A 26,566-nucleotide genomic window follows, 5' to 3' on the forward strand; every position below is an offset into this window, starting at 1 on the left:
ATTGAGCCAGCATAGCGCGATTAGTCAACCCCGGGTACAATCGGGTAACTTGTACGGATACGGCGGCCATCCCGCTCGGCCCACCATACCATCAAAGTCGTATCTGTAACAGTATATAGAGGACATTGTGGATGATTTTAATAACCTGGCATTCACAAAACTTCAACAATTAACTTTATATTAACCCTTTTTATGCAAGAATTGTTTCTTCGATTTCCGAAAAATTTAGTCATTGCCTGTAAACAAACCCACCCACATATAAAATGACTGTATATATTGTTACGGATCTGGGGGACGGCACTCCCGATAGCAAGGGGGGGTTAATCCCCTCGTCTTGTTAAGCTGGCCGTTCGACCGGTCCTGGGGGGGTATGACGTCACTCCCGGTCAGCGCTGAATAGGGTAGTAGGCCAATCCTTCCTATGACCTAAGTACCAGCGCCTTCCGGTAAGCGAGGAAATACTCCCGCCCGGGCCGCAGCGTAATAGATGTATTGCGCCGAGCGAAGCGAGCTGCGACGCGGGCCGTTAACAAAAGACTAAACCCGATTGTAAGCGGTTCGGCCGAAATCGCCCCACAGGTACTCAATGGGGAAATCACTAAAACGATCGGACGAGAAAGAAACCAAAGAATAAGAAGGAACAGGGATTTATTAATTATTTACACAAAAACCAAAACCAAAGAAGAAGGGAACGAAAGTAATTTACAGAAGAAGAAGAAGAAGACACAGCGCAAATCCTTAAAATAGTCTTACTTAAACCCACAGGACAACACAAACAGCACAAACTCACGAACACAAATGGGGAATTACAGGCAGGAATGGCTGGAGGGATGAGAAGGGCATACGGTCCACAGAACGGGCGGCAGGGAGGTCCGGGGATCGCGGCACGACGTCGAGGTCCCGCTTGAGCGTCCACGCTCAGGTTCAGTGGCGAAAACCCGGTCGTCAGTGCTGGTTGGTATCGCCCACGAGCGTGCCGACTCTCACTCGCCGCTGGTTGTTCGCGCCAAGAAATGAATGGTCGATCCTCTCTCCGTCCTCTCTCAACTTCTTGGGTCGTGCTCCCTCACTCATCTGCCTCTTACCGACTCTCTTGAACCTCCTCACGCGTCTCTGGTGGGGGCCTCGCGCCAAGGGTTTTATTACCACGCCCTTGGAACCCTCTCGAACTCAACAGACGTTTCTTGCCACGCCCTATCAAGCCATGCACACCGAGCCCTGGTTGGTTGTTAAGGGCTCTCTGACTCCACCTTTGATGACGAGGTTGTGCCACGCCCGTGCTCTGGCGTCTCCTCCCCCCCTTCTTGGCCTCGTGCGTAATGGAGTTTGGCGCCAGGCAGCGAACGCTGCTGGGCGAGCAGAGGCGGTGCGATGCCCACGAAAACAGCCCAACTGTTACTGGCACTTTGAGGAGATGATTGGGGAACTGAAAGGGACCTATCTTATTTGATTGATGCAACGTAGAGTCAACTATTGGAAACACAGCCTTACCTGGAACACATAATAATGACATAACTATAGAGAGGTCCTAAAGTGTCCTACGTGTTGTACATGGACTAACTAAGGTGCAATCTTTAATTAACAGCCAATTAAGGGGACATGTACACAGGGGTGATTTATAAGGGAATTTACTACTAAATTTACATGTGAAGGTTCTAAAAACCATAACAATATCGTATATTATGACTTCTCGACAATATTTTTGGAAAACCAATGAATATGTCTCCAATGTGTTTTATCATTCACATACCCGCAAGCATTGGTATAAAGTTGCACATTTATAAGAACATAAGCAGATAAAACGATCATCGGAAAAGAAATAAATAAGTTTTATTATCTCTGTTTCAATAATGTACAAAAATATTCAAATTGTCTAATAAGCCATTGTACTTGTTGTGAACACCATCTAGGTAATGCTAATACATTATAATCTTGTTATTTGAAGTGCGTTTAGACTACAAACAGTTTCTTTCATGTCATTGGGACAAACTTAGTCTGTGTCACAATCGTCCACATCACTATCATTCAGCTCTATTTGTTCTAGTTCATTTGCTTGGTTGCTGCAGGTTTGCAGCTGACACATGTCTGTGTATTTCAGACTATTTCCAAGGCATGTGCAGATTGGTAATTTGCATGATCGTACACATGAGCAGGATAGCAGGTCCAACACAGCCTCTGGTGTAGGTGTACCTCGCATCCACTCAATGGCCAGATCCCCATCATGAATCTTCCATCCATGAGCCATTGGATAGGGTACACTAGGATTGCACTCCAAACACCTCTGCCAGATTGCAGCCTAATAGTTTGCTCGTAAGGCATTCATGAAGAGACAATCTTCACAAGGGGGAAGCTGACTGGAGTCGCCTTCTCCACGCCTTGCACAAAACAGCTGGTAGCGAAGCTTGTTGACTTGAGTTGTGTTTGTGGAAGGCAAACACATCCAACATGTTACTTCATGAAGCTTTCCAAATAGTTAATCAGAGACCTCCCAGTAGACCATAGGATGAAAAGGTGAATATACCCTCTTTTTTGAAAAATGTGACCCCCATCTTGGAACATTACATGAAATTTAGAGATTAAGTAGATGTAATGGTGCTGAATCCAAATATGAATGTTGCTAAGCCGTAAATCTGCACGTTTTAATTATAACGGTCACTTGATGTTTTTCTTCGAAATTTGACTTTTTCCATTCAAAATTGTATTTAAAACTTTTAAACAGCTTATGCAGGCACAGTGAGTCTCAAAATGTTATTTTGCAATGACATCTATCAAACTGAGATGATGCAGGACTCAAAAGGTACAGTTAAGGTAAAACAGCATGAACTTGATGTAAATTTACAATGTTGTCAGTGAAATTTGTTCAACAAGTGATTCACTTTGCTTGATGATTCACAAATATTTACATGGTCAACATCCTCCACTTTCAGGAATTGAATTTTTATCTTGAAGTTGTGCATACCAAAACAGCACAGTTGACAAACCTACTCACATGAGTTTAAAAGTTAAAATGTTCAGGTAAGTACACATCTATCTATAATTCCACTAATCTCTGTGTGTATGTGTGTGTGTATGTATGCGACAACGATTTCTCGACAACTACCGGTCCGATATACTTGAAACTTGCCAGGTATATTGCTGGGGACCCGAGGATGTGCCTTTTCAAGGTTTGAAATTAATCGGACAAGTACTTACCGAGCTATGGCGATTTAGCCGTTCGCCGTTCGCTTTGGCGTTACGAATGGACCAAACCATTCCATGTAAATAGAGGGGGGGGGGTTCTGTGGTCGTTGCGAATGGACGAAACCATTTCATGTAAATAGAGGGGGGGGATTGTCACTGTACTCGCAAGCCGTTCGCCGTTCGCTTTGGCGTTGCGAATGGACCAAAACATTTCATGTAAATAGAGGGGGGGGATATAATTTTAGATAGATATATAGTACGGGCATATATATAGTACGGGCATGCCCTAGTACAACAAATGGCATCAAATACAAACAGAAGAAGTATCTCCGCATCCACATCCGAAGTATCTCCGAAGAAACAGAAGAGGTTGAAGAAGTATCTCCGCATCTTTATCATCTTCTGATAATATGGACCAACTTCTATCTACCCATCCCAACTCTCTCTTCCTCATATGTGGTGATTTCAATTGTCACCATGCCAGTTGGCTGGGTGTGGGTACCTCTCTCACCAGCCATGGCTCTTCAGCAAAGGACTTCTGCGACTCACTGGGACTGACACAATCTGTCAATTTCCCGACCCGGATCTCAGTCAACGGAGCATCTTCTCTTCTGGATTTGGTTATGACAAACTTCCCTGAAAATGTCTGCTGCTCTTCTTCTGCTCCAATCGGCTCATCTGATCATGTGCTTGTCAAAGTGGACATCTCTCTGACCATTCTCAGAGAGCCTCCTCAGCATCGACGAGTCTGGCATTTCACTCAGGCCAACTGGCACGGTCTTCAAGCAGCCATCAATCATCTGGACTGGTCTCCCATCTCTACCGCCTCTGACATCAACTCATCCTGGGAATTCATTCAAAGTAAATTGCTCTCTCTCTCATGCACAGATTTATCCCATCTCGTCTTCAGTTGTCACACCCTTCCTCCCGTCCATGGTACACGGAATCTTGTGGTGAGGCTGTTGCCCTGAAACAACTTGCTTTCGTCTCCTGGAAAGCAAATCCAACGGAAGGAAATCTCATTTCCTTTCACAAAGCCCGAAACAAGTGTGTGTCCACCCTCAGGAGAGCCAGGAAACAATATATCACCATTCTCAAGACCGAACTCTCTTATCTGTCTCCCTCTTCCAAATCCTGGTGGCGTCTGGTCAAATCTGTTTCTGGTGTTTGTTCCCCCTCCATCCCCTCCCTCACCTCAAACGGCTTAACGGCTGACTCCGCACGTGAAAAAGCTGAATGCCTCAACTCTGTGTTTGCCTCTAAATCTTGTGTCCCAAACCCATCCCTCTCTGTACCCACCGTACCCAGTCGTACCCAGCTGCTCCTGGACTCTGTGTCCTTTCCTCCTGACGAGATGGAAAAGTTTCTGTCAACCCTCGACTCTGATTCTGCAACTGGTCCTGACTGCATCAGCCCACGGGTCCTAAAATCATGTTCTTCTGCTCTTTCACTCCCTCTTTCTGTTCTCTTCACCCTCTCTTTTGCTCAAGGTCATCTGCCATCTGCTTGGAAATCAGCCAACATCACCGCATTGCACAAAAAAGGTGCAAAAACAGATCCCAGCAACTACAGACCAATCAGCCTTCTCCTAATTATCAGCAAAGTCATGGAATCCATCATTGCTTCAGATATTAAATCTTTCCTCTTCTCCAATGGCTTGATCTCTGATCATCAATTTGGTTTCAGACCTGGTCACTCTACTCTGGACATGCTGCTTCTGCTTTCTCAACAATGGATGGAGGTCCTCAACGCCAAACAGGAAATTAGAGCTGTCTCCCTTGACATTTCACGTGCCTTCGATACGGTCTGGCACCCTGCTCTGCTCACCAAACTCTCCTTCTTTGGTATCCATGGAAATCTCTACGCATGGCTGGCGGACTTCCTCTCTGGTCGTAGTCAACGTGTGGCCCTGAATGGGTTTCTCTCATCTCCTCTTCCTGTTCAGGCTGGAGTTCCCCAAGGTAGTGTTCTGGGCCCTGTGCTTTTTCTGGTCTTCATCAATGATCCCTCTGACTCTCTTGAAAATCCTCTCTATCTCTTTGCTGACGACTCTACTCTCTGTCGCTCCATTCCTCATCCCTCAGATCGGCAGTCTGCAGCCTCCTCACTCTCTGCAGACCTGGACAAAATCACAGACTGGTCAAACAAGTGGAACATGTCTTTCAATCCTGACAAATCTCACACTCTTACAATGTCTCTCCGAAAGGACCGACTGGACAACCCTCCCATCTACTTTCTCAACAATCCTCTCCAAGAAGTTCTGTCGCTCAAGCTTTTGGGTCTCACTATCTGCCATGATCTTTCTTGGGAAAACCACATTTCCAAGCTGGCCTCCAAAGCCAGTCGCCGACTGGGCATCCTCCGTCGTGCGAAGTCCTTCCTTGGCACACCTGAGCTCCTCACCACATACAAGGCTTTCATCCGCAACTCAATGGAATACTGTTCCCCCCTCTGGGCTGGTGCTCCTGCCTCACACCTTGCTCGGCTTCACGCTGTTGAGGCCAAAGCTTTCAGAATCATTGGAATCTCCTGCGATGTAGTCAACACCAAGGGCCTTTCACTCACTCACCGCAGGCAGGTTGGTGGTCTTTCTGTCTTCTACCGACTCCTCTCCGGCCTTGCTCCCCCAGCTCTCTCTGTGCTCTGTCCCCCCAATATTCCTTCAGGTCGCACAAGATCTGCCTGCAACCCTCTTATGGTTAAACTGCCAAAGTCTAGGCTCTCTGCTCACCTTCACTCTTTCATTCCCCTTTTCTCCCGCCTCTGGAACAAACTCCCCCACTCCCTTCAATCCCACTCCTCCCTCCATCCAGGTCTTTAAAACAGCTGTTCACCACCATCTCTTATCTTCCCCCATCGAAAACCTTGATCTTTTCTACCCCCGATAATTCACCCCAGAGTCCTTGCAGTGTTCATATGTTTTATTCCTCTCCCACCTCCCCCCAAGTCCTCCCGATGTCCCTGCTCTCAAATGTTGTGTTTGTGTCCTTCCCCCTCTTCCACCTCTCTTTTGTGTCCTTCCCCCTCTCCCCATCTTGTCTGCCGCTCCCCTTGTTTTTTGTGTTTTGTGTGTCGGTTTGTCTTTTTGTGTGATTAATGTTTGCTCTTTCACGAGCCTCGATCTTGTATACAAAAAAAAAAAAAAAAAAAAAAAATCATGGTGCCTCTGTTGACATGTTCATTCTTCATCAGAATCATCTCCTATGTCGTCATCAACATCTTCTGTTTCAAAGTCTTCTGTCTCTCTTTGCTGCTTGTTGGTACAACCCACACATTTACACAGGTCTGTACACGACAAACCTTTTCCTACACAGCCACAGCTGTTGGTTTCACACTTGCCTCTTTTACATGCACACTGCGTTGCTGCAAGTAAGTTTTCAGGAGCAGGAGGCAAATCTCCCCAATGGATAACCAAATCATCACCTTCCATTTTCCAGCCATGTTGAGAGGGATCTGGTATCTCTGGAAACTGTTCAAGAGCTCTTCTGTGAATGGCTGCTTGGTAATTGCCACGCAAGATGTGTTGCCTGAGAGAGTCCTGATTCGGTGGCATTGATGTCTCAAATTTGCTGTCCATACGAAACATATTATACCTTGCTAGGTTAACACACTCCACATCCTGGCCATACAACCTGCAAACAAACTCTTCCAATGTGTTCACAAGTGTATCTGCGATAGTAAAAGATTACCCTAGTTCTTTGAAAGCATCCTGGTATTTGTCATAAGACAGCATAAGTTTGTAAGCTTTCTGTTTTCCTCTGCCATAGAAGGCACCGACAGAGTCACACCCTGTAAATACATGAAGGCCTATCAACACCTGTGATACTGAACTACCAAGATGTCGACGCACAGCCTGTACATCAATTGTGCGCTGCAAATCTCCCTTTCCTGTGAAGAAGAACAAGTTCCCATCTACTTTGCTTGCATGGCCGACAGCAACGGTGAAAACATCAGAGTCAGGGCTCTTGATAATGACATTTGGTTGCAGCGCATCTGTTGGTTCCGAAGTTGACGATGCCTGAATGTCGCGTGCTGCGTAGACACTGTGCAGCAGTTGTCGAGTGCCAGCCTCTACATGATTTGATGCAAGTTCTGGAATGGCTTCTACACACAGATTCCCATTCTTACCGCAAAAGGAGTGACAGAGCTGGCCATGTGCATAGTAGAGTTGAACCCCTTTTAACTTTTCGGGTTCACATTTTGACCACTGCACAAACAGAAATTCCACTAGAGCTTCCTTGTTGGAACCACATGACAGGAATTTTTTCCACTGACGTGGGACTTGCTGATCAGAGCCATATATCTTCACTCGTTGTACCCCATCGGCTGCTCTCCTCCCTCTCTCTGCATTTTTATGCTTTTTGCTGGGTAGTTGTCAGTTAAAAGGTGAACGCTTGCAGCATACAAGTTGGTAGCCATACTGATAACTTTATGCATGATGTGCTCTACCAAGTCACCAAAGGTCATACAAGAAACCATCTTTGCATTTAGCTCTTGAATTAGTGCCATGCCGTCCACTATCCATAAGCTTCCTTTTGGCAATGATTCCACAATAAGGCATGGCTCTGTAGCAGACTCGATATGTTTCATCAGACTAGCTTTGTTTGTTTTCTTGAGTCCTCCATTGTCATTGGTTAAAGGTAGAGGAAGTGTGTTCAGGCAGTGGGTAAGCATTTCCTGCAAATCCAAATCACGGTATCTTGAGATGATTAACAGCCGTGCAAACAACTTACGATCCTGATTCAATACTATTTCCTTGCCACTTTTTGTAGTTGATTTGCTCTCTTTTGTCATGCTGGAGAAGGTTTTTAGCTTCTGTTGTTTCCAAGGGTGAATGTATATCAACAACACCCATTTGAAGCCGGTTTACCATAAAATCCTCAGCAGCAGACTGACCAATAAAGCCAGCATTCTTGAGATCTGCCTCTATGTCAGCAGGTGCAATTACACCTGAAGTGATATGGAGGAGTTGAGGTCCTGTCTTTTCAAATGGGGTAATCATACACCCCACGGTGTCACAGACAGCAAGCACATCCGCATTGTTCTTCTTTATTCTGGAGGCATCAAGGTCCTTGCGTTTAGTTTTCTGTTGCCCCTTTCCTGCCATTATCTCACATTCCACCTGAATGGCTGCTCTTAGGTGCTGAGACAAGATCCACCTGTGGCAATAGGCTGTGTTGGTGGTATGTCCAATCATACCCCCTTTCATCTTAGTGTCTCGATTGCAAGTCTGCTCAATAGTCTGGTCAGCAGCAATACAAGCAAAGCCGTGATCTTCTTGCCTCGGCACAGCAAATTGACCAAGGAAGGCAGCATGAATGTCTGGATGTGTTGTTGGAAGCCTCATCATCGTCTAACCAGTATGGAGATAGATAGCGAGCGTAGTTGGTGTGGCCATAGGCGAAAAACCATGGTATGATTGTTCTTGTCGCCGAAAGATGGAGGTTCCAATCTGCCTCTCTGGTGCCTCTTACAAAAACCAAAAGTTCCTGGCGATAGCAAGCGATCGGTTCAGAAATCGCATGCATAAAACACCACTTCGGAACGACGTGGGACTCCATGGCCAGTGCCATGTTAGCTATCAACAAGATTTTTGTGCGCACGACTGAGGCTGCTCAATATCCAGGAAACGGACGCTGATTGGTTCACGGACGGCATGAACGGCCAACGAACCGATCTACGGCGCAATTTAATTGGACGAGCTAGATGTTGGTCAATTAAATTTATACAATAATTATCGGTGATTTTATTTCATTTTCTCGGAAACGCTCGTTATAAACGCCAAGCAACATTCATAATATGTTCAGAAATAATATTTAACGAATTTACATGCGCTCATAATTGTAATACCAAGCAAGGGACTATGAAATGGAACGATAATGCACATCATCCTATGGTCTACAGGACCTTCCCAACTCTCTGAATGTGTCTTGACAGGTATTGTTAGTCTTCAGTTGTTTGAACATGGCCGACTTTCCAGACCCAGTGAAAGCACTGACTGTATCACAGCCCGTAAATGAGTGCATTCCAATCAGAGCATCACAGACTTTATCTCCTAGTGCATGACTTAGCTTGCTGATGTCAGTGAACCTTGTGCGGTTCTTGGTGCCACATTTCTGGAACATGGGACATGGAATTCTCTTGCTGACTCCAATGCTTATAATCATTACATCTGTGTCCTCTGCTGTGACTACTATACCCTTGTAGCCTGATTCAGCTGCATGTAGAGCATTGAGTAGAAGACGGGTGTCTGCTTCTTCCTGGGTACTTGATAGCTCCGGAACCTCCTCCCATCGTTCCCTTGTGAGCTTGAAACAGACATCCTCACAGGTAACATACAGATCTTTGTCCTTGATCTTCTCAAGTTGACCTTTCCATTCTTCCACAAATAACCTGATGAGGTGTGTTTTGTTTTTAGAGCTACACAAAAGCTTCCTCCACTGGTGTATATTGTGGCCAGGCGCAATGCTCCTCAGCTCAATACCTGAATCTGTGCCTCTCTTTGCTCTCTCCACATCTTTGATGGACATCTCTCTAAAAACATCAAAGATAACATCAATGCGCTTGCTCTGACCACCTTCATGGATAACTTGAGCCAATACTGATTCTGCCAGTTGAGAGAACGTTTTGTCTTTCCCCTTCATCTTTTGGACCAGGCTCATTCCATCTATCAGAGTGGCTGAAGGTTGAGGGATTATTTCTGTTAGTGAGACATGCTTCTCCAACACCCTGGCAAGAGCAGCCTTTTTGGTCTTACGAAGAGACCCATCAATGTTGGCTAGGGCCCAAGGCAAAGGTCCAAGCGGGTGGGCTAAAACTTCACCCATGTGCAGCTGCCTGCTTTCTGCAACAAGAATCATCTGCCCAAACAGCTTCCTATCAGCCTTGAGGATAACTTCCTTTCTGTTGCCAAAGGTTAGTGATTTCTTGCCAATGTCTGAGAATGTTTTCAGTTTCTTCTTTGTAATCCTGTCATGAAACTTTATGGCTGGACTGTCTGACTCCATCCTCACTTGTTTGAAATCTTCATAAGCGTCTTTACCTATTTGGTGGGCTTCAATGAGGTTTTTAGCAACATCTGGAGGTGCAGCAATGCCAGTCGACAAACTGACAATGGCTTCATGGTCAGGATCGAAAGGACTGATCCAGCTGGACTCCATCATTTCAACAAGTGACTGAATATCAGCTTCATCCTTCCTGATTCTTGGTAATTGTAGATCAGGATGACTAAAGTTGGAGTCATTCTCACCAATCATGTCCTTAAGCTGCCTCAGGTATCTGCTCCTGTACTCGGATGTGAGGTAGTATCTTGTCACAGCTCCTTCATTCAGGCTGAAGCCTTTTGTTCTGCCAGGGGTTTGTGTATCCCTGTTGACAGTCTCTTCTATTGTTTGATCAACAGGTATATGCCCAAAGGGGTTGTGGCTGCCGATTTGTACTGCAAATCTCCCTTGGGTGAACTTGGTATATACATCCGGATGTTCTACTGGCAGCTTAGTCATAGAGGCATAGTAGTATGGGAGAAACCGGGAATAGTTCACCTTGTCGTAGGCAAAACACCAGGGGATAATCTGTCTGATAGCTGTACGGTGAAGTGTCCAATTGCCTTCTCTTGAGGCTCTGATTAGGCCCAGCATAACTTCTACCAGGTCAAGGTAGGTCATCCAGAAAGCCGACAGACTGGTGGCATCTCTGAGGGACTGCCGATATTCAAGGAACAGTTCCAGGATACGTGTACATGACTCTGTCTGAAGCAATTTCTGAAATGTTTCCTGGCAAACCTCACTTTTGAAGGTCTCGATAGACTTAAGGGCTTCCTCTAGGTGGTGAAGCTCTCCTGCCTGGTTTTGTTCCATCCATGTAAGGAAGCTTTTCCATACTAGCCGTAACAGGGCTTCGTACACAAGCTTGTGCAATCTAACTGCTCTGGTAATTCCCTGTGTGTCGCAAGAGGCGACTAACAGGACTGGTGGCAGGAAGGGCATTCGGCCATAAAACATTGCTTCAAAGAAGGGGACCATGGTGCCCGAAAAAGGCCAACCCCGGCTGTGCAGGGAAAAATGGCCTCCAAAGGTGGTTCATGACCCTGGCCACAGAGCCTTCTGCTAGAATGTCTGCCTCCACACAAAGATCACTGAGTCCTGCATCCTGGAATCTCTTGCCTCTGATAGACATCAGGTTGCATATTGTGTGGAAGGTCCCCATCCGGATAATTATGTTCTTGAACTTCTGCTTCCAAACAATTTCTGCAGCCTTGGCAAACAGAGCCTGATCGAAGACACACACTATCTCCAAGTTGTAAGGACTGTATGATGGAGAGTGTTTGCTCTAAAACTTCATTCACTGTGGACATGTCAGTTGCAGGTGCATTGATAGTGGGTAGGTACGTGACTGTGTCCTGGACCACTGTGATGTCATTGCGGATCTGGATATTAAATCCTGTCCAGCTACTGATGGTTTGATTAATCAGCAGCTGTGATCCGAGTGATGAGCCAGATAAGATTCTTGTGCTTTGCCTACTGGCTCACATTTGTAGTATCATTTTCTGCAGTTTCAATCTTGGGTGGTCCAGCTCTCTGTCCAACATTATAAGTTGGGAGTCTAAGTGGAATAGTGGAGATGCTTCTCTTCTTTGACTTAGTTACTGTTGGTAGTGCTGACTGTGGTAAAGGTCCTTCAACTTTTGGTTGGACAGCAATGCCATTCACTCTATGGGATGTACCACCACCACTGAGTGTCTCTTCAAGTCTGTCTATGTTGTCTCATGCAACAGTTGTAAAAACATGGGGATGAGCGTTTGGAAGAATTGTATTTTCATCTGCAAGTTCTAGCTTCTGAAGACACAATGCTGTGTCAACCTCCTCCAGGTGCGAGTAAGACACACTGTGGCCAAGTATATTCATGATCTGTATCAGTTCCTTGTTTCCTGTCAAAGACTTTATGGCAAAAGGGAGAAGAACATGCTTAGGCCGCTTTATCCTGCCATTTGTGACAGCAAATACCAGATCACTGCCAAATGAAGTTACCAGGCATTGGACTCTTGGTGAAGGATTATCACAATTATTCTCGCCAGTCAGCAGTCTCCAGAAATATAGTAACTGGTTCAGGAATAATGCATTTTTCTGTGTCAGGTGGCCATGTTTGGGGTGCATCTTGCTTCTTGATGCGGTTTCTCAACACCATGGCCGCTTTTGTGATGACATCCTCTTCTGTGACAGCTCTTGCTGTCTGGAGATCCTGTTTTAACTTGTGGGCTTGTTTGACAAGAGCTCCAATTGATATACTGTCTGGATAGACAAGAACCTTACCCTTCTCATCAGAAGAAGTAATCTCATTTTGGTCGATGGCTTAATTTGTGCAATGCCAAGAGATTTCAGGGATTCTTCAAGCTTTCATGTGAGGTCCGTCAATGGAAAAACATCAGGATGTGGCCAAAGGTCATTCCTGATGTGCATGATGAGCTGCTCATATGCTTGTTCCACTGCTTTCTCATACTCTTGTTCTTCAAGGTCTTCACTCATACTAAATGTGGCTGTAGTCTCTTCTTTTGTGTACAATCTATAGCAAGAGTTTATTGTCCCTCTGCTGCAACAAGGTCTCGACTCACTGCTGCAAGAACTTTTTCATCAAATTTCCTAGTAGCTGCTTCATGAACTTTGGCATCAGCTCTTAACTCCAAACACTGTGAGGCGTTCTCGTGTACGTGTTCCTGGCAGGTATTTGCTTGAGCTGTTACAGAAGATACATAGCCTTTCATATACTCTTGAAGTACTTGGTGCATCTCTAGATGATTTTCTTGTACCAGTATATTTAGCTTTAACATCAGCACTTTGGTTCTGGATACCACGGTTTGTGATGGCTTCAAGAAGCTTTTGCATAGTGAATACACTGCGACATTTGCGATGATACTGAATCTGTGGTACTTTACTTTCTTCTAGGCTCCTGGCTATCTCCAAGAGTGGAGTGTGTTTTCTTATTTCTGCTGCTCTAAGCAGGGTTTTCCAAGATTCAAGACCTTGCAGCGTTGCGAGCTCCGAATCATCGTCAGTGCAATGAATGATGCAGCTCATTTTTGCCTGTTTCTGCAGTGTAGGATCCTGGTCACAAGTTGGTAGATCCATTGTAGATATCTTAGTTCTTCACCAATCTACTGCATATATACACACACCTCTGCAAGGAAAGCAAGGCATAAGACATATTTCATTTAGCATTTACTAGTCACAATATTCTTTTAGTATCATAATGCTCTATTTAAAGCAGGTTTCACATTTGTACAGACAATGACAAAAATTTTCGGAAATCGAAGAAATAATGCTTGCATAAAAAGGGCAAAATAGGGCAAAAAAGGGCAAAATGCATTGGGCAAAATGGAGAAGATTGTCAGGGGGACCGCAAGGCTAACCCCCGCTCTAGCAGGGAAAATGGCCTTAAAATGCATGTTGTGTTGTTGTTGTATAAAAAGCGTTAATAAAGGGTCTTTCTTTTCGTCCCGAAAATATTCCCGGTCAACTACTGACGAACACACACCCCCCCCCATTCTCCATGGGGAATATAATATGTTAATGATGACGTCATCGGTCACGTGGTTCGGCCGCCATATTTGTTTGAACACAAACGCCTTAAAAACCACCGAAAACACATCCTGGCGAGGGTTTGCAATCTCTGATTGCTCTTTCTTTTTCGTTTTGTAATTCAAATGCCATGCCCTCAAAGGACCTATTAAGCTGCTCGATACACCTTAACATAGCGTGCGTTTAAAATATGGGAATTCTTCTGGATTCTTTGTACTTGATTAGCCTAATCAACTCAGGATGTCAAGACAATCATTTTGGTGTATTACATTGCACATCAGAAAGCTCCAGTAGAATGACACACACACTCGCACACTCACACTCACACTCATACCCTCATCCATTTATGGTAGACAATGGCTCTGTGGAGCCTACTAAATGTAAATTGGGCCAGAAATTCATGTCACGTGGTCAGGGTTTGTTTGGCCCTGATAAGATAGACCACGTGATTGCCTATCAGCATGGCACTCACTCGCTTCAAATACCTCAATCTACACGGTATCGTGCCTATGGTCTCTGAAATGGGGACTGTCACGATCATTTTGACACGACTCTCCGGATTCGAATTGGGCAACCGGAATGGTCTGGCGACTGCAACAATATGTTTACCATCGGTATTATTATTAGGGCCGTTATCGATACCCCAATGAAGCCGCTCGTATACCGCTCATGCGTTAGATATAGCACTGTCAGGAACACATCTCAATATAAGCAAAGGTATATATAAATATAATGGCCCTGATTAGCACTATCTTCTCCAGGAACACATCCAGAGTGCTAAGCAAGGTAATACTGTACATGAAAATGAAATGGAAAACCAAATACTGCTTTGGAGTCATCAGCAAGAACCAGAAGAAGAAGTAAAGAGCAAAGATGGAGTCATCAGGAGGAACCTGGATAGGATTCAGGTTTCAGCTACTACTCCTCTACGCTCAAATCCATCCAAGCACAGCCAAGTGAACCTTACAGAAAACACACACACAACTGATTTATATGCAACTACTGACCAATTTTTATATTAAGGCACACAAATGGTCTTAAGTATTAAAGTTGGCTGACTACGATGCTGCCACAGAAGTTCGGGGATCACAATGCAACACTTGCTTTGGTGCATCGAATCTCCAAAAGGAAGCAGTTTTAGGCAGTACCGCTTCTTTGATGTGTGATACATGCATGAAACTCGACTTGATGGTTAACATAAAGTTTTGAGTATAAGACCCATCCTCATTTTGACCCCTTCTTGATGGGGAAAAAAAAATATTGAAGCATTTCCAGTTCATCCTCACATTGCCTGTGAAAAAGGAAAGAAGGTGACTGAAATAGAGAAAAGGTAGTGGGAGGGTTTTCTCCTTTTCATTTCAAGACACATTCATTCTTGTTATTTGGTAGCACTTGGCTGTGCCTCCCCATAGCGTCTTCTTGTGCCTGGGCAGCTCTCCAGAGTAGACTGTGTTGATCGCCATCGTCGAACATTGGATTCAGTGACGCCGAATCCTCCTGCCAGCCTCTTCAGCAAACCTGCAGATCAAAAGCTTGAACAAGCAGTGAAAGCACGTCTCGACATCTTATTGTTGATCCGATAACTCGATGAAGATTGGTGATCTGGTGGTCAATCCCTCACCTATTTACACCGTTGGAATCGGTGCCCTGGGTGAGATCACAGGTATGATGTCTACTGCTTGATTCAACTTGCAGCCCACTGATCTCCAGAGTGCTCCCCGCTTTCTATTGTTTAGTCTGGTAACTGATAACGGGTGTTCCTTTCAGCACACGTGCACTTAAATAATTCAATTAACGCATTGTACTTTTTCACCTCTTGTGTGATCAGTTTGAATGGTTAATCTCGCTGGAGGGCCAAGCTTTACACAAACATCCGGGTTGGTAATTAATTGGCATAGTTATACCAATAATAAACGAAAATATACTATTTTTGACCATGAAGCTGTCATTCATCAGCATAAGTCATTTGTCAGTTATTTATTTGCAAATAATTTCACACAGAAAATGTTTGTAGAGTCTGTCCGTCAAAAGTGAAAGAGTGCAGTTGGGCACTACAGGTACTAGTCCTGAATTTCCTATGTTTGAGCATGGTGGATTCGCACAGCGGCGCTGCGCTATACGCGAGTTCCTATGCTCAAAACTTCTTAGACCTGTTCAAAAGGCCTAATTGATGCAGACAGACCTAATAATTCTATCATTAGAACTGTGGCAGTTGAGCTTACAATGAGCTGTGATGTGATGTCGCCATAATCTGTTCCTGCTTCCCGTTTCCTGAATACATGCATTTCTTACAGTATTGTCATGTGGACGGAATCCACTCCATAACCACAACTACAATGCAAGTGGGTATCATCACACGCTGGAGTGTAACGCTCCACGGATGAACTGAACGATCTATAACTTGCACAAATTGATGGTGGAGCAGTTGAACGTCGATCATATTCTGTGCATGTTATAACATGTGTTACGGGGTCCCCCCCCCCCCCCTTACCCCTGGTCTCGGTGGACCTCCGAACCCCGAGAGGGTCCCCCGCAGAAAGATGTTTTTATCCCTCACTGGAACCAGCAAACGAAACAGTCGAATCAAATGATGCAACCACACCCGGTTATAAACCAACCATAATATTATATAAATCCCACACAAAGAGCCATACAGCAATGGCGGCAATCACCCCTACTATCAAATCTTACGATGATAACCTTATCAAGCCCCTTAACCCCAAACTCATGGCACCTCCCCCAATGTCTCTGCAGCCCTCCAAGGCGAAGTCCCAATGTCTCTGTGCGCTCCCGCGATCGGGCAGTCGAGGCCCGGTGGTCAATTGAGGCGTGGACGAGCGAGACGACCCCGAGGTCACGTGCTCAGCCCCCAGCAGCACGGCAGTGGCGAGGAACCTCCCAAAGGTGCGCTCCTGCGATCGGGGAGTCAAGGCCCGGTGGTCAATTGAGGCGTAGACGAGCGAGACGACCCCGAGGTCACGTGCTCAGCCCCCAGCAGCACGGCAGTGGCGAGGAACCTCACAAAGATGCGCTCCGACGTACACGTTGCGGTTCAACCCGCGAGCCTCCGTATAATTCTCATGTGTCCCTTTCTGGCACAGCTGTTCCCGGCAATCCACCAGGGAATAATGTCCAGCCGACACGACGAAAGCCGGTTCACGGCCAGGTGCTCGCGGGGCCAAGATGACGGACGGTTTTCGCTCCAACCCAGATTCTCAAGGCCCAGATCCTCCGGAACCTCAAGGGGAATACCCGACGACACCGGCTCCACGCACTCCGGCGATATTTCTTATCGACCGAACTTCCCTTCAAGAACGCAAAGTTCCCTCGCCCAGTACGGCGAACGCTCGGCCCGGCGCTTCAACCACCACCTTTTCCGGTCTCCTCCCACCTCCTTTTCTTCGCTCCACCTCTTCCGGTCTCGATCTGGATTTTTTCCACATTGTACCAGGAGCGCTTTTAAATCTTTTACTCACAACAACCCGTTCCCTTAAGTCCCCATAAGCATAAGATCTAGAATACTTCGAACCAACAGCAATACTCATAACCACAATCATTAATCCGTAACACATGCTGGCGACAAACTCCTGGGATGATTACCAATTTATCCATGAAAGAAAACTCCACCTAACCACACATTGTTATTACATGTTCAAAATGCTCTAAGAACGATGGATGGATGGATGGATGGAGGCCATGAATATTTCATTTACACTCGAGTATTTTGCTAAAAAAAAAACCTGTGAAAGGCCAAGGCTATGCCTCGCTGCAGTCGATGATAATCAGTAGCCAGCTGCTTACTTTTTCAAATTGGCCATCTACTAATTTACTTGATGAAAACCTTGCAATGCAACAACACATTACCCACTGCATCAACAAGCCATTCTTCAGAATTGGACAATCACAAAAAGTTTTCTTGGGATGAAATTTTATAGAAAGTGTGAAGTAATTAATTTTGATGAATTGTCCTTGTGAACTTTGTTACCTCCACAACCGAAGGTGGATGGAGGTTATGTTATGTTTTCACCAATGTCTGTTTGTTTGTGAACAGGATATCTCAAAACGTTGTGGACAGATTGGGACGAAACTTGGTGGATAGGTTGGCTGTGTGAGAAGAAAGAATTTATTTGATTTTGGTGAAGATCTGAATACGGATACAGATACGAGAATTTTTTAATTTTCATGTGATTCTTCACCATTGAGTGATAGGACCAAAAACGATATATAGCATGATATTTCAAAAAGTTGTGGACGAATTATGATGAAACTAGGCGTGTGAGTTGGTTAGGTGACAAAAACAAGCCAATTAGATTTTGGTTCAAGTCCAAATCCAGATACGGCCTATCAGTAGGATACAAAACAAACCGTTCAGCCTGGCGGAGGTATGCACTCTACCGAGTGTTGTTCTAGTTTTCATCTGAAACCAGATAGTCTTTCACTGGGTCCAACATAGCAAAGCTCTGCAACTCTGTTCCTCATCCACCAAATATGACTGAGGGTTTTTTGCTTGAGCAGTTTCACTTTCATATGACATTTATTGACCTTCTCTTGCAGGTGTCTACCTGTGCAGATATTCTGATGTCTTGCATGTGAAACCTTTGGTCACTGGAAGACGGGGAGTGCTGGTCATATTCAAGATTTGCAGGGTACATAGTTTTGATTTCTTTATGGAGCCTTGAGCCGTACTCCTTCATGTGTAGTATTTTGGTGCTTATCCAAAGTTGTTTTGAAGCCTTTATTAGTTGACCAAAAAAGTTTGCACTGAAGCAGACTCGGTGGGCATGGCATATTGCCTCCTCCTCTAAAGGTAATTAGTATACCAGCTGGATTTTGAGGACAATGCAGTCACGAATCTTGTGCAATCCAAGTGGTGGCTACTGCTGCCTTTAGCAGCATTTTAACCCACATTTTCTGGGATGCCAATTCAGTAGCCTCTGGCAACTGGGCCTACCAACGTACCCATTCCTTGGGCAGCAATTTCAAATCATTCCTCCAGTCTAACCGCCTTCATTGGCTGAAGCCTATCGGCAGCTATTGAAGGATAATCATTGCAAGTAATTGGGAGGAACCTTATGATTCTACATAAAGCCTACTATGGTAATAGGCTGAGCAATGTGTTGCAACATCTTTCCTATACTTGAAACTGCAGAAATGGTGGAATATAACTAACATTGTTTATTTTTTGTTTGTTTTAAAGGGGAAAGTAAAGCAAGTACCTGAATACACAAAAGAGCCCACTCCAGGTTATGATTGCCACACGTCAAAGAAGCTTCCTATGCTTACCTCCAATTCCACACCGGTCAATATGGCTTTCATTCATTCACAGGTATTATATTTGGCTTTATTTTGGTAAACTGAACTGATTTTTAAAATGTACATTATTTTGGCTATTGATCAAAAGCCATGCACATCATATTACTCAACATACAGTATGTCACAAATTACAGCAGGATTGTGGGGTTCCATCCCCTGAATGATTTGGTTAAACAAGTCATTTAGTGTGTATAGCATCTACCATTATGCTGGTGATTGTAGAAGATCCTCTTTGACCAATGCTGTGTGGGGGCAACCCCCAAAAGGAACTAAGCAGCCAAAGCTGCTTGCACAAAAGTAATACCAAGCCCAAAGAGGGATTCTCACTCGGAGGTTTAGGATCATAATTCCTTAGAGGTCAGAAGGTAGGCTCGCAATGTTGGTTACTCAGCCAGGCATGTACAGTAAGTGACTAAATCTGTGGTTCCTCTCGTACTGATTGGGCAGCTATTTTGGATGCAAAATATTATTGGGGGTAAAATGAATTCTTCTCACGACAGTCAATGAAATCGGGCTCCCCGCTCTGGGCTGTTACAGACATTTCATATCTTTTCCCCTTAATAGTGGTTGAATCCATAGCTTTACAAGTTATTGGCATCTCGCAGCAGGAGACATGAGTCCCAGATTCTGCTTCGTGCTAAGTGCAAACAAGCTGGTTGCATTTCACTTCTCTACTCATGCATATTTTTCTGGTGCTTCTCCGCATTCCATGTTGTTTCTTCTCATCCACATGTCACATGCATTCTTCCAGAAACCCCTACCTTGTTAACCTGTCCAAGTTCAAGCTTTATGCCCATATCTATTTCTTCCGCCCACTTTTTTTCGTCTGTAGAACCAATTCCATGTCTCTTCCCTCGGTGCCTTCCAAACTGCTGCCCTTGTCAATCTTCTGGTTTCTGCCATACCCATTATTTGCACTCACAAACTCTCTAGCCGCTTTTACGTCCCTGCCACTCCCATTTTCATAATGAGACACTGTTTGTCAACATGTTTATTAACATATTTGTTCCCCTCCTTTGCTGGCTAACCCTGCTCTAGCAGGGAAAATGACCTTAAAATGCCTGTTGTTGTGTTCTGTTCCCCTCCTTTGCTACTTTGCAGTTGTGCTACCATGTGCCTTTTAGCTCATCGATGAGCCTCCACTTCTGTTTAGCCCCCCTTCCCCCTCCTCCTGCCCCCCTCCCCCACCCATCACGACTGTTTTCCCGGTCATCATCTCACTGCACTGTTCCTGCACCACTCTCGCAGTTCACTTCACATGCTGCCCCAAATTATTTCATTTTCATGCTCCCCCCACCTCTTAGCCAACAACCAACCCGCATTCGGCTTAATATACTTTCCCCTAGGGTCAGGATAACTCCAAACAACATCTCGTGTCCCTCTCCACGGACTGCCGTCTCAAAGAGAAATTTGTACACAGTTGGCAAGTCAAAGCCTCATAGGGAAAGAATGTTTTGCAAGGTCTAACATGCATATAACATTATGATAACAGATCCTCCAAAGTCAGACAGTCAGCCGCTAGGACTGGAAATGGGTCACAGCGTGTCGCTGCTGTGACCATCAGCATAGAGGAATTAATTGAAATCCCCCACAATCCTCCCTTTAATAAACATCTTAACTTTAATAAACATGTAAAAAGAAGAGATTTATTATCACCCGTGTACCACTAGGGATTTCATAGAAGTATTGTCAATTATCCTCGATCCACCTCGAGCCTCACAAAGTGAGTGACGAACCCCTCTTTTATCAAGGGAACTCACTCGTGCAATGGGGTGCAGCCAAGCCCCTCCTTTATGAAGCGGGGTCGGTGAATCGGAAACTAAAGACAAGTACCTCCATGCTCCCCTTCCCCTTAAAAAGCTTTGTAAACTCACAGAGAAAGAGAAATTCCGTTACAAGGTAACAATTTAAAAACAAAGTGTACGAAATATATATAAATGATTAAAATGTAAGTATTGGCCTCCACTATATAATTTTGAGGCCATGTAAAAAGATTGCAGAGTAATGGAGACAAAGTCATTTGAAAAGCATGTGGGCAGAACAGTCTCCCATGCACAAAAGCAATAACACTCAAAGCCCCATGAAATATGCAGGGTCTTTTAAAATTCCATACAAGTATAAAGCAAGTCTCAGGTTAGCAGCAGGCCTCTCTGCCTTTATTTCTCAGTGAAGTGTTAATAACTTTTTGGTTGTACAAGCAGTGAATACATTGAGGTACGGTGGCGACCGTTGACGCCTTTATTAAAACACAAGACACCCTTCTTGAAGTTTTCCCCTCTTAGGATTTGTGCATGAGCCCCTCTTCTGGCACATGCAAATGGTAGCCGGTTTCCTGTCCGTCGTTACATAATCCTCGCCACTCGCGCTCGCTTGAGTTGGATCGGTCAGCTTCCGAGCTGTTCTCAGCTCACGCATGGTTTGTGAAGTCGACTCTTGGATACGGGCTATCGTGCCGGCTGTGCAAGATTTAGCTAACTCAGGGTCGGGGTTGAGGGCAAGGCAGGGTGGGAAGAGGGAGGTGGCAGGTCTTGATCCCTCAAAACCGTTCTCGTGCAGGGGTGAATGGAGTGGCAGTTCTTGTACGGGGATGTCTCGTGCCTCTTCCACCGGACCCAGGACCACCATGTGTTCCCCTGTACCTTCATTGCAAAACTTACTGATACACACACGGATCAAAACTCTTAAGCATCCAATAACAACGATCAGGATGAGGAGTCCCATGGCAACTATCATCCAATTAACTATCTCTGCTCCCCAGCCTCCAAAGATGCTTTCCAACCTCGTGGCAGGTAGGGGTAGGCCTTATTCCCACACATGAACATTGTCCCACGGGGTCCAACCCTAGAGCTTGCTATGCAATGTCTATCCCCCCTCAATTTCATACTCACTTTTGCAATGGGCCCATCATTCAGTAATATGATTACCTCCCAACCGCGATTTACCCTACTCAGGGTCCTCTGGCTTGTTGAGTTTCCCCAATGTGGTGTGAATAATTTTTATATCCCAGGCTTTCTAGACAAACGGGTCTTTCCTCTTGTCACACCAGCTACCTGCCTCGTTACCTGCCAATAGGTGTTCCGTTCATGTTCGTGCTCCTCTACATGCTCGTGTTCCTCCTGCACCATATTGTCGTCTTCCTGTGATCAGAATATCTTACAATGTGTGGCGTGCACCCATGACGGCTTACCTTCACACTTGATCGTGGTATGCGATACAGAAGTACTTGAAGCAGTCCCGTCCATCTGGGCTGCAGCGCTGCCTTCACCTGCTCAAACACTCCCGTGCAATGTCGTTTCGTTCCTCCAACTCAAATCTGAAGCACATATTTCTCATATCCACTTGCATTACTGCACCATCATATTTGAATATCTCAATAATCATTTTTAAATGCAAAAATATTACACATCTGTATCGCATCACAATCCACATCACAGCTGGTCAGTCAAAATCATCTGTGACACACTCATGCTGCGATCAGCGCACACAGCTCCACCCGCAATCACCAATCCTGTTGCTAGGTGACTAATGAGAGCGCATCCTCCATACCTTACAATTTCACCTTTGCGCATGCATGAATATGTAGTCCGTGTTTCCCTGCTCCCTATGACGACACCCATTCGGCTCGTAAAGAGAACGAAACACGCAACGAAGTATACCGGTGGCTCATCGACCTCACACATACACCATACAGGCGATACCCAGACATGGATCATCCTGCAGTTGACAATTATGGCCGAACAACACGGCCCCCCACATGCTCAGCAACACCATCCACCAGACAAAGCCCCCAATCCTGTTTACCTCAACTTATATCTCAAACGGTCTCAAAATGTCTTGTCGGAGTGGGGGGGGGGGGGGGGGGGGGGGTCGTCGTCTTGTCCACCAGCTCACAACTCCGCACTCCAACGTCTATCACTCTAACTCGATAGCATCATATACCAACATGACCATGCTTGAGAATCCCACAACACGTGAGAATCAAACTGCAGGCCGCTGCAATCTCCCCTGCAGGCACCTGTCTAAACAGTAAGTAAGAAAAGTAAGTGACACCTGTCTAAACATTATCAGACGGTCCGCAAAGTCACATTCCTAATATTTCACACCTTATGCACGCCACGTGAACTGAATCACTTTACGCAAACATCAATACCATTCCGACCTCTCCCCACGTGGCATGATTTCCGCTCTCACATCCTGCCCCGACTGAACCAGCCAACAGGAGACAGAGTGTTATGGAACAGGTTTTGGGTCTCTCTTGAACAGCTGGTGGTCCTTTGAGGGATTCGTCTTGATCATAAATCGCTCAGCAAGTTGCTCCAGCCCACGAGAGTACTCAAGCTCAATTTCCCCTTACTAAAAAATCATGCCGCACAACCCGTGGTTTTTCAGCTTTGTCCTTCTCCGTGTCCCTGCTCCCGTCTCCCTGTCCGCGTCCTCTATGAAATCCGTGTTCCACCAACATAACTCCGTGGCCAGTTGCACGAACACAGCCGGACAGACAGGGGTTGTCAGGGAACTTTGTTGTGACATCTTTTTGGACACTTCTCAGCCAAAACTCAATGAGACTCATGAAAACTCACTCAGTTTAAATATAGATTTATTAAAATCTTGCAACGAATATTTACACAAAAATATAGTTACACTTTAAAATAGAACACATGACGCGACGTCGTGCGTCGCGTCTTCCTTCTGCTCTCTCTCCTGCTTCTTCCGATGACCAGTTCAGTTTCTTCTCGGAGCATGGTGGTTAAATAGATCTTTGCTCCTTTCATCTCGCTCCAGTGGAATGCCGAAGTCACTTTAACACCAGCCTTCCCGGCGCCATTCGGACATCTGGAACAATTAACTCTTATCCATAATCTGAGCCAAGTCAGCACTCTACCTCTACTCGCATTGTCCGAGGTCACAAGGTTATTCCCCAGATAGCCGACCGCTTGCTCCAAGCTCCCGGCACCCCCTCCTTGCATGACTTGAGAATCCTTTACATTGCAGTACAATCCAACTACCCTAACAAATATGACTTATATATTTATCTATACTTCCACAATCCCTCATTTTTTATTTTTGTTTATATTAACCATTAATCTAAACATCAACTTATTAAATATTCAAACCACAAACTTGGTAATCCAATTTTTCCATAAGGCATACACCGTCATCCTGGAAGAATCTGATCACAAAACATTTCTTTATTCATTGACTCTTTCCATATTGATAATGCAATTCATTTGCATAAAGCATACAAAGTAAAACATTGCTTCAAAAAGGGGACCGACCAAAAAACAACAACAACCACGGTCCCCGAAAAAGGCCAACCCCCGCTTTGCGGGGGAAAATGGCCTCTAAAGGAGTTTTTTTTTTTTTAGACAACCCTTCACCTTTACCACAACAATTTCAATTCACCATTTAAAAATAATAAAGCATCTGCAACATTTGGTAATACGTTTTGCTTCAAAACAAATATTGACTTTTTGTTTGAAAAGAAGAGAAGAGGCTGATCACTTGTTTGACATTCAAGTATGAAACATTTTCTTCTGGTGTCTTCATAGCACCTACACTATTTCACGTAGGATTTTCTGCTGTTGTGATAGCTGGGCGGAGTCACAAACTGACCCTGCTCTGCATGTAGCATCCTTGCCACTCTAGCTGTGAGCCATAGTAGATTTGAACAAGGCCTTCATCCAGTTGTAGTCGACTTGCCTCCTCCCTCATCATGAGCATGGAGCAAGTGTTGATGTGATGTTGGTTGACCAGCAAGATGTGGAACAGAGATGTCAGATGCATCCACAACGATGTTAGGACCATGGTGTTCAAGTTGTCCATGGTTCATACCAGGAACCTCCAGCAGAATCGTGCACAGCTGTTGTGGAAGAAAAGCACAGCTATCCACTTACAGCTCCACGCTGGCTCTCCGGATGTTGGTGGAGTAATGACACACGTCACCGCATCCAGCAGAAATTGCAGGCAAGATGTCGCCGTCCCGCAATTGCTGACTTGATGAATGTTCGAGGGATTCGAACAAAAGTAAGTGATAGCCTTTCTTCCATATGTTGCAGTGTGATCCAGGCAAATGGTCACATGAATTTTTCTTGGTGAAAGTAAGCATCCGTCTCCAATTTTACAAAGGAGAATATCTTCATCATTCTTTGAGAAGGAGGGTGTATGCCAAGATTAACTTCATTTTTAGCCAAAAATTTTCTTTCTCGAACTTCTTCCCAATTTCGTTATCACTCCATTTGAGATGTGATCTGGTCTTATCCTTTACTCAGCCGTATTTAAATCTGCTCTCCACACACACTGAATCAGATAGGGTACATCTTAACATGAAATCACCATAATCATGTATATTATAACTACACATCGGATTTTTATGTGAAAAAAAAAATTTTTTTTTTTCACATAAAACGGTTTTTTTTGCGCGCAAAAAAATTCTTTTGCTATTTTCGGAGAAAAAAAATATTTCGCCCTTTTTCGGGAAAAATAAAATAAAATGCCCTTTTTGGTCGAAAATGTCTGGCAACGCTAAAATTAATTGGGGAATTTTTCGAAATTTTAAACTGCGATCGAAATTTTTAACTGCGATCGATCTGAAAAACAAAACGTTGCGTCCACTTGCGTGCGTTGCGTCCCCAGCGTGTACAGCAGTGAGGCGGTGTACTACAGTGAGAGAGTGTACACAAAGTGTGAACAAGTCTATCAAGATGAGTGCTGCTCTTCGTGACAAGTGGCTGAAGGAATTCAACGCTGGCGGCGATGGGGCCACCTTCAAGTACGTGTCGAGTGACACGGCTTTCTGTCGAGCTTGTGAAAAGACTTTCCGGGCGAAGCAGAAGTCTGAGCTGGCCCAACATGTCCGAGGAGACCGCCACAAGAGCAACTTGGCCTTGAAGAAGAAGAGGACGGTCATGCAAGCCACCATCGAGGACTTTGGTGGCGGAAAGAGGCACAAGTATGACGCCATGGCTCAGGAGCTGTGCCAGGCCATGCTGGCTGCTGGCATCCCATGGTCGAAATTGGAAAACCCTGCCCTCCGGTCGTTCCTGGAGAAGCACATCACTCTCCAGATCCCCAATGAAAGCTGGATTCGAAAGCACTACCTCGACAAGTGCTACGACGAGGCCTTGCCGGGGATCCGTGCCGACCTCGGACAGCAGCCCATCTGGCTGTCCGTCGACGAGACGACCGATTCAGCAGGTCGATATGTGGCCAACATCATCGCGGGACGCTTGTCCAAGGAGGGGTACTTTCGTCCCCACCTCGTCCAGTGCATGTTTCTGGAGGAGACCAACTCAGGGGAGATCGTGCGCGCAGTCAATGACACGCTGCGCTATCTTTGGCCTGATTTCAAGCCGGAGTGCCTCAAGGTCCTCGTCAGCGACGCCGCGGCCTATATGATTAAGGCCGGCCATGCCCTGAAGGAACTCTTCCCGGACTTGCTGCATGTGACTTGCGTTGCCCACGCGCTCCACCGTGTCTGCGAGACAGTCCGAGAAATGTTCAAG

At 45.3% G+C, this 26,566-nt stretch overlaps 1 protein-coding gene across 2 annotated transcripts in view; it reads left to right on the top strand.

The window, feature by feature from the left end:
• Nucleotides 1–26,566, top strand: part of LOC137424934 (protein TASOR) — a 241,837-nt gene that overhangs the window by 59,243 nt on the left and 156,028 nt on the right. For both annotated transcript variants that reach the window (XM_068112841.2, XM_068112842.2), the window contains 2 exons: nucleotides 18,306–18,397; nucleotides 18,949–19,077. In XM_068112841.2, coding sequence (XP_067968942.2) covers nucleotides 18,306–18,397; nucleotides 18,949–19,077 — 221 coding nt within the window. The remainder of the gene's footprint in view (nucleotides 1–18,305; nucleotides 18,398–18,948; nucleotides 19,078–26,566) is intronic.

The sequence above is a fragment of the Myxine glutinosa genome, chromosome 4 (genome assembly GCF_964187855.1).
Source record: "Myxine glutinosa chromosome 4, kmMyxGlut1.1, whole genome shotgun sequence".
In the NCBI taxonomy this organism is placed as follows: domain Eukaryota; kingdom Metazoa; phylum Chordata; class Myxini; order Myxiniformes; family Myxinidae; genus Myxine; species Myxine glutinosa.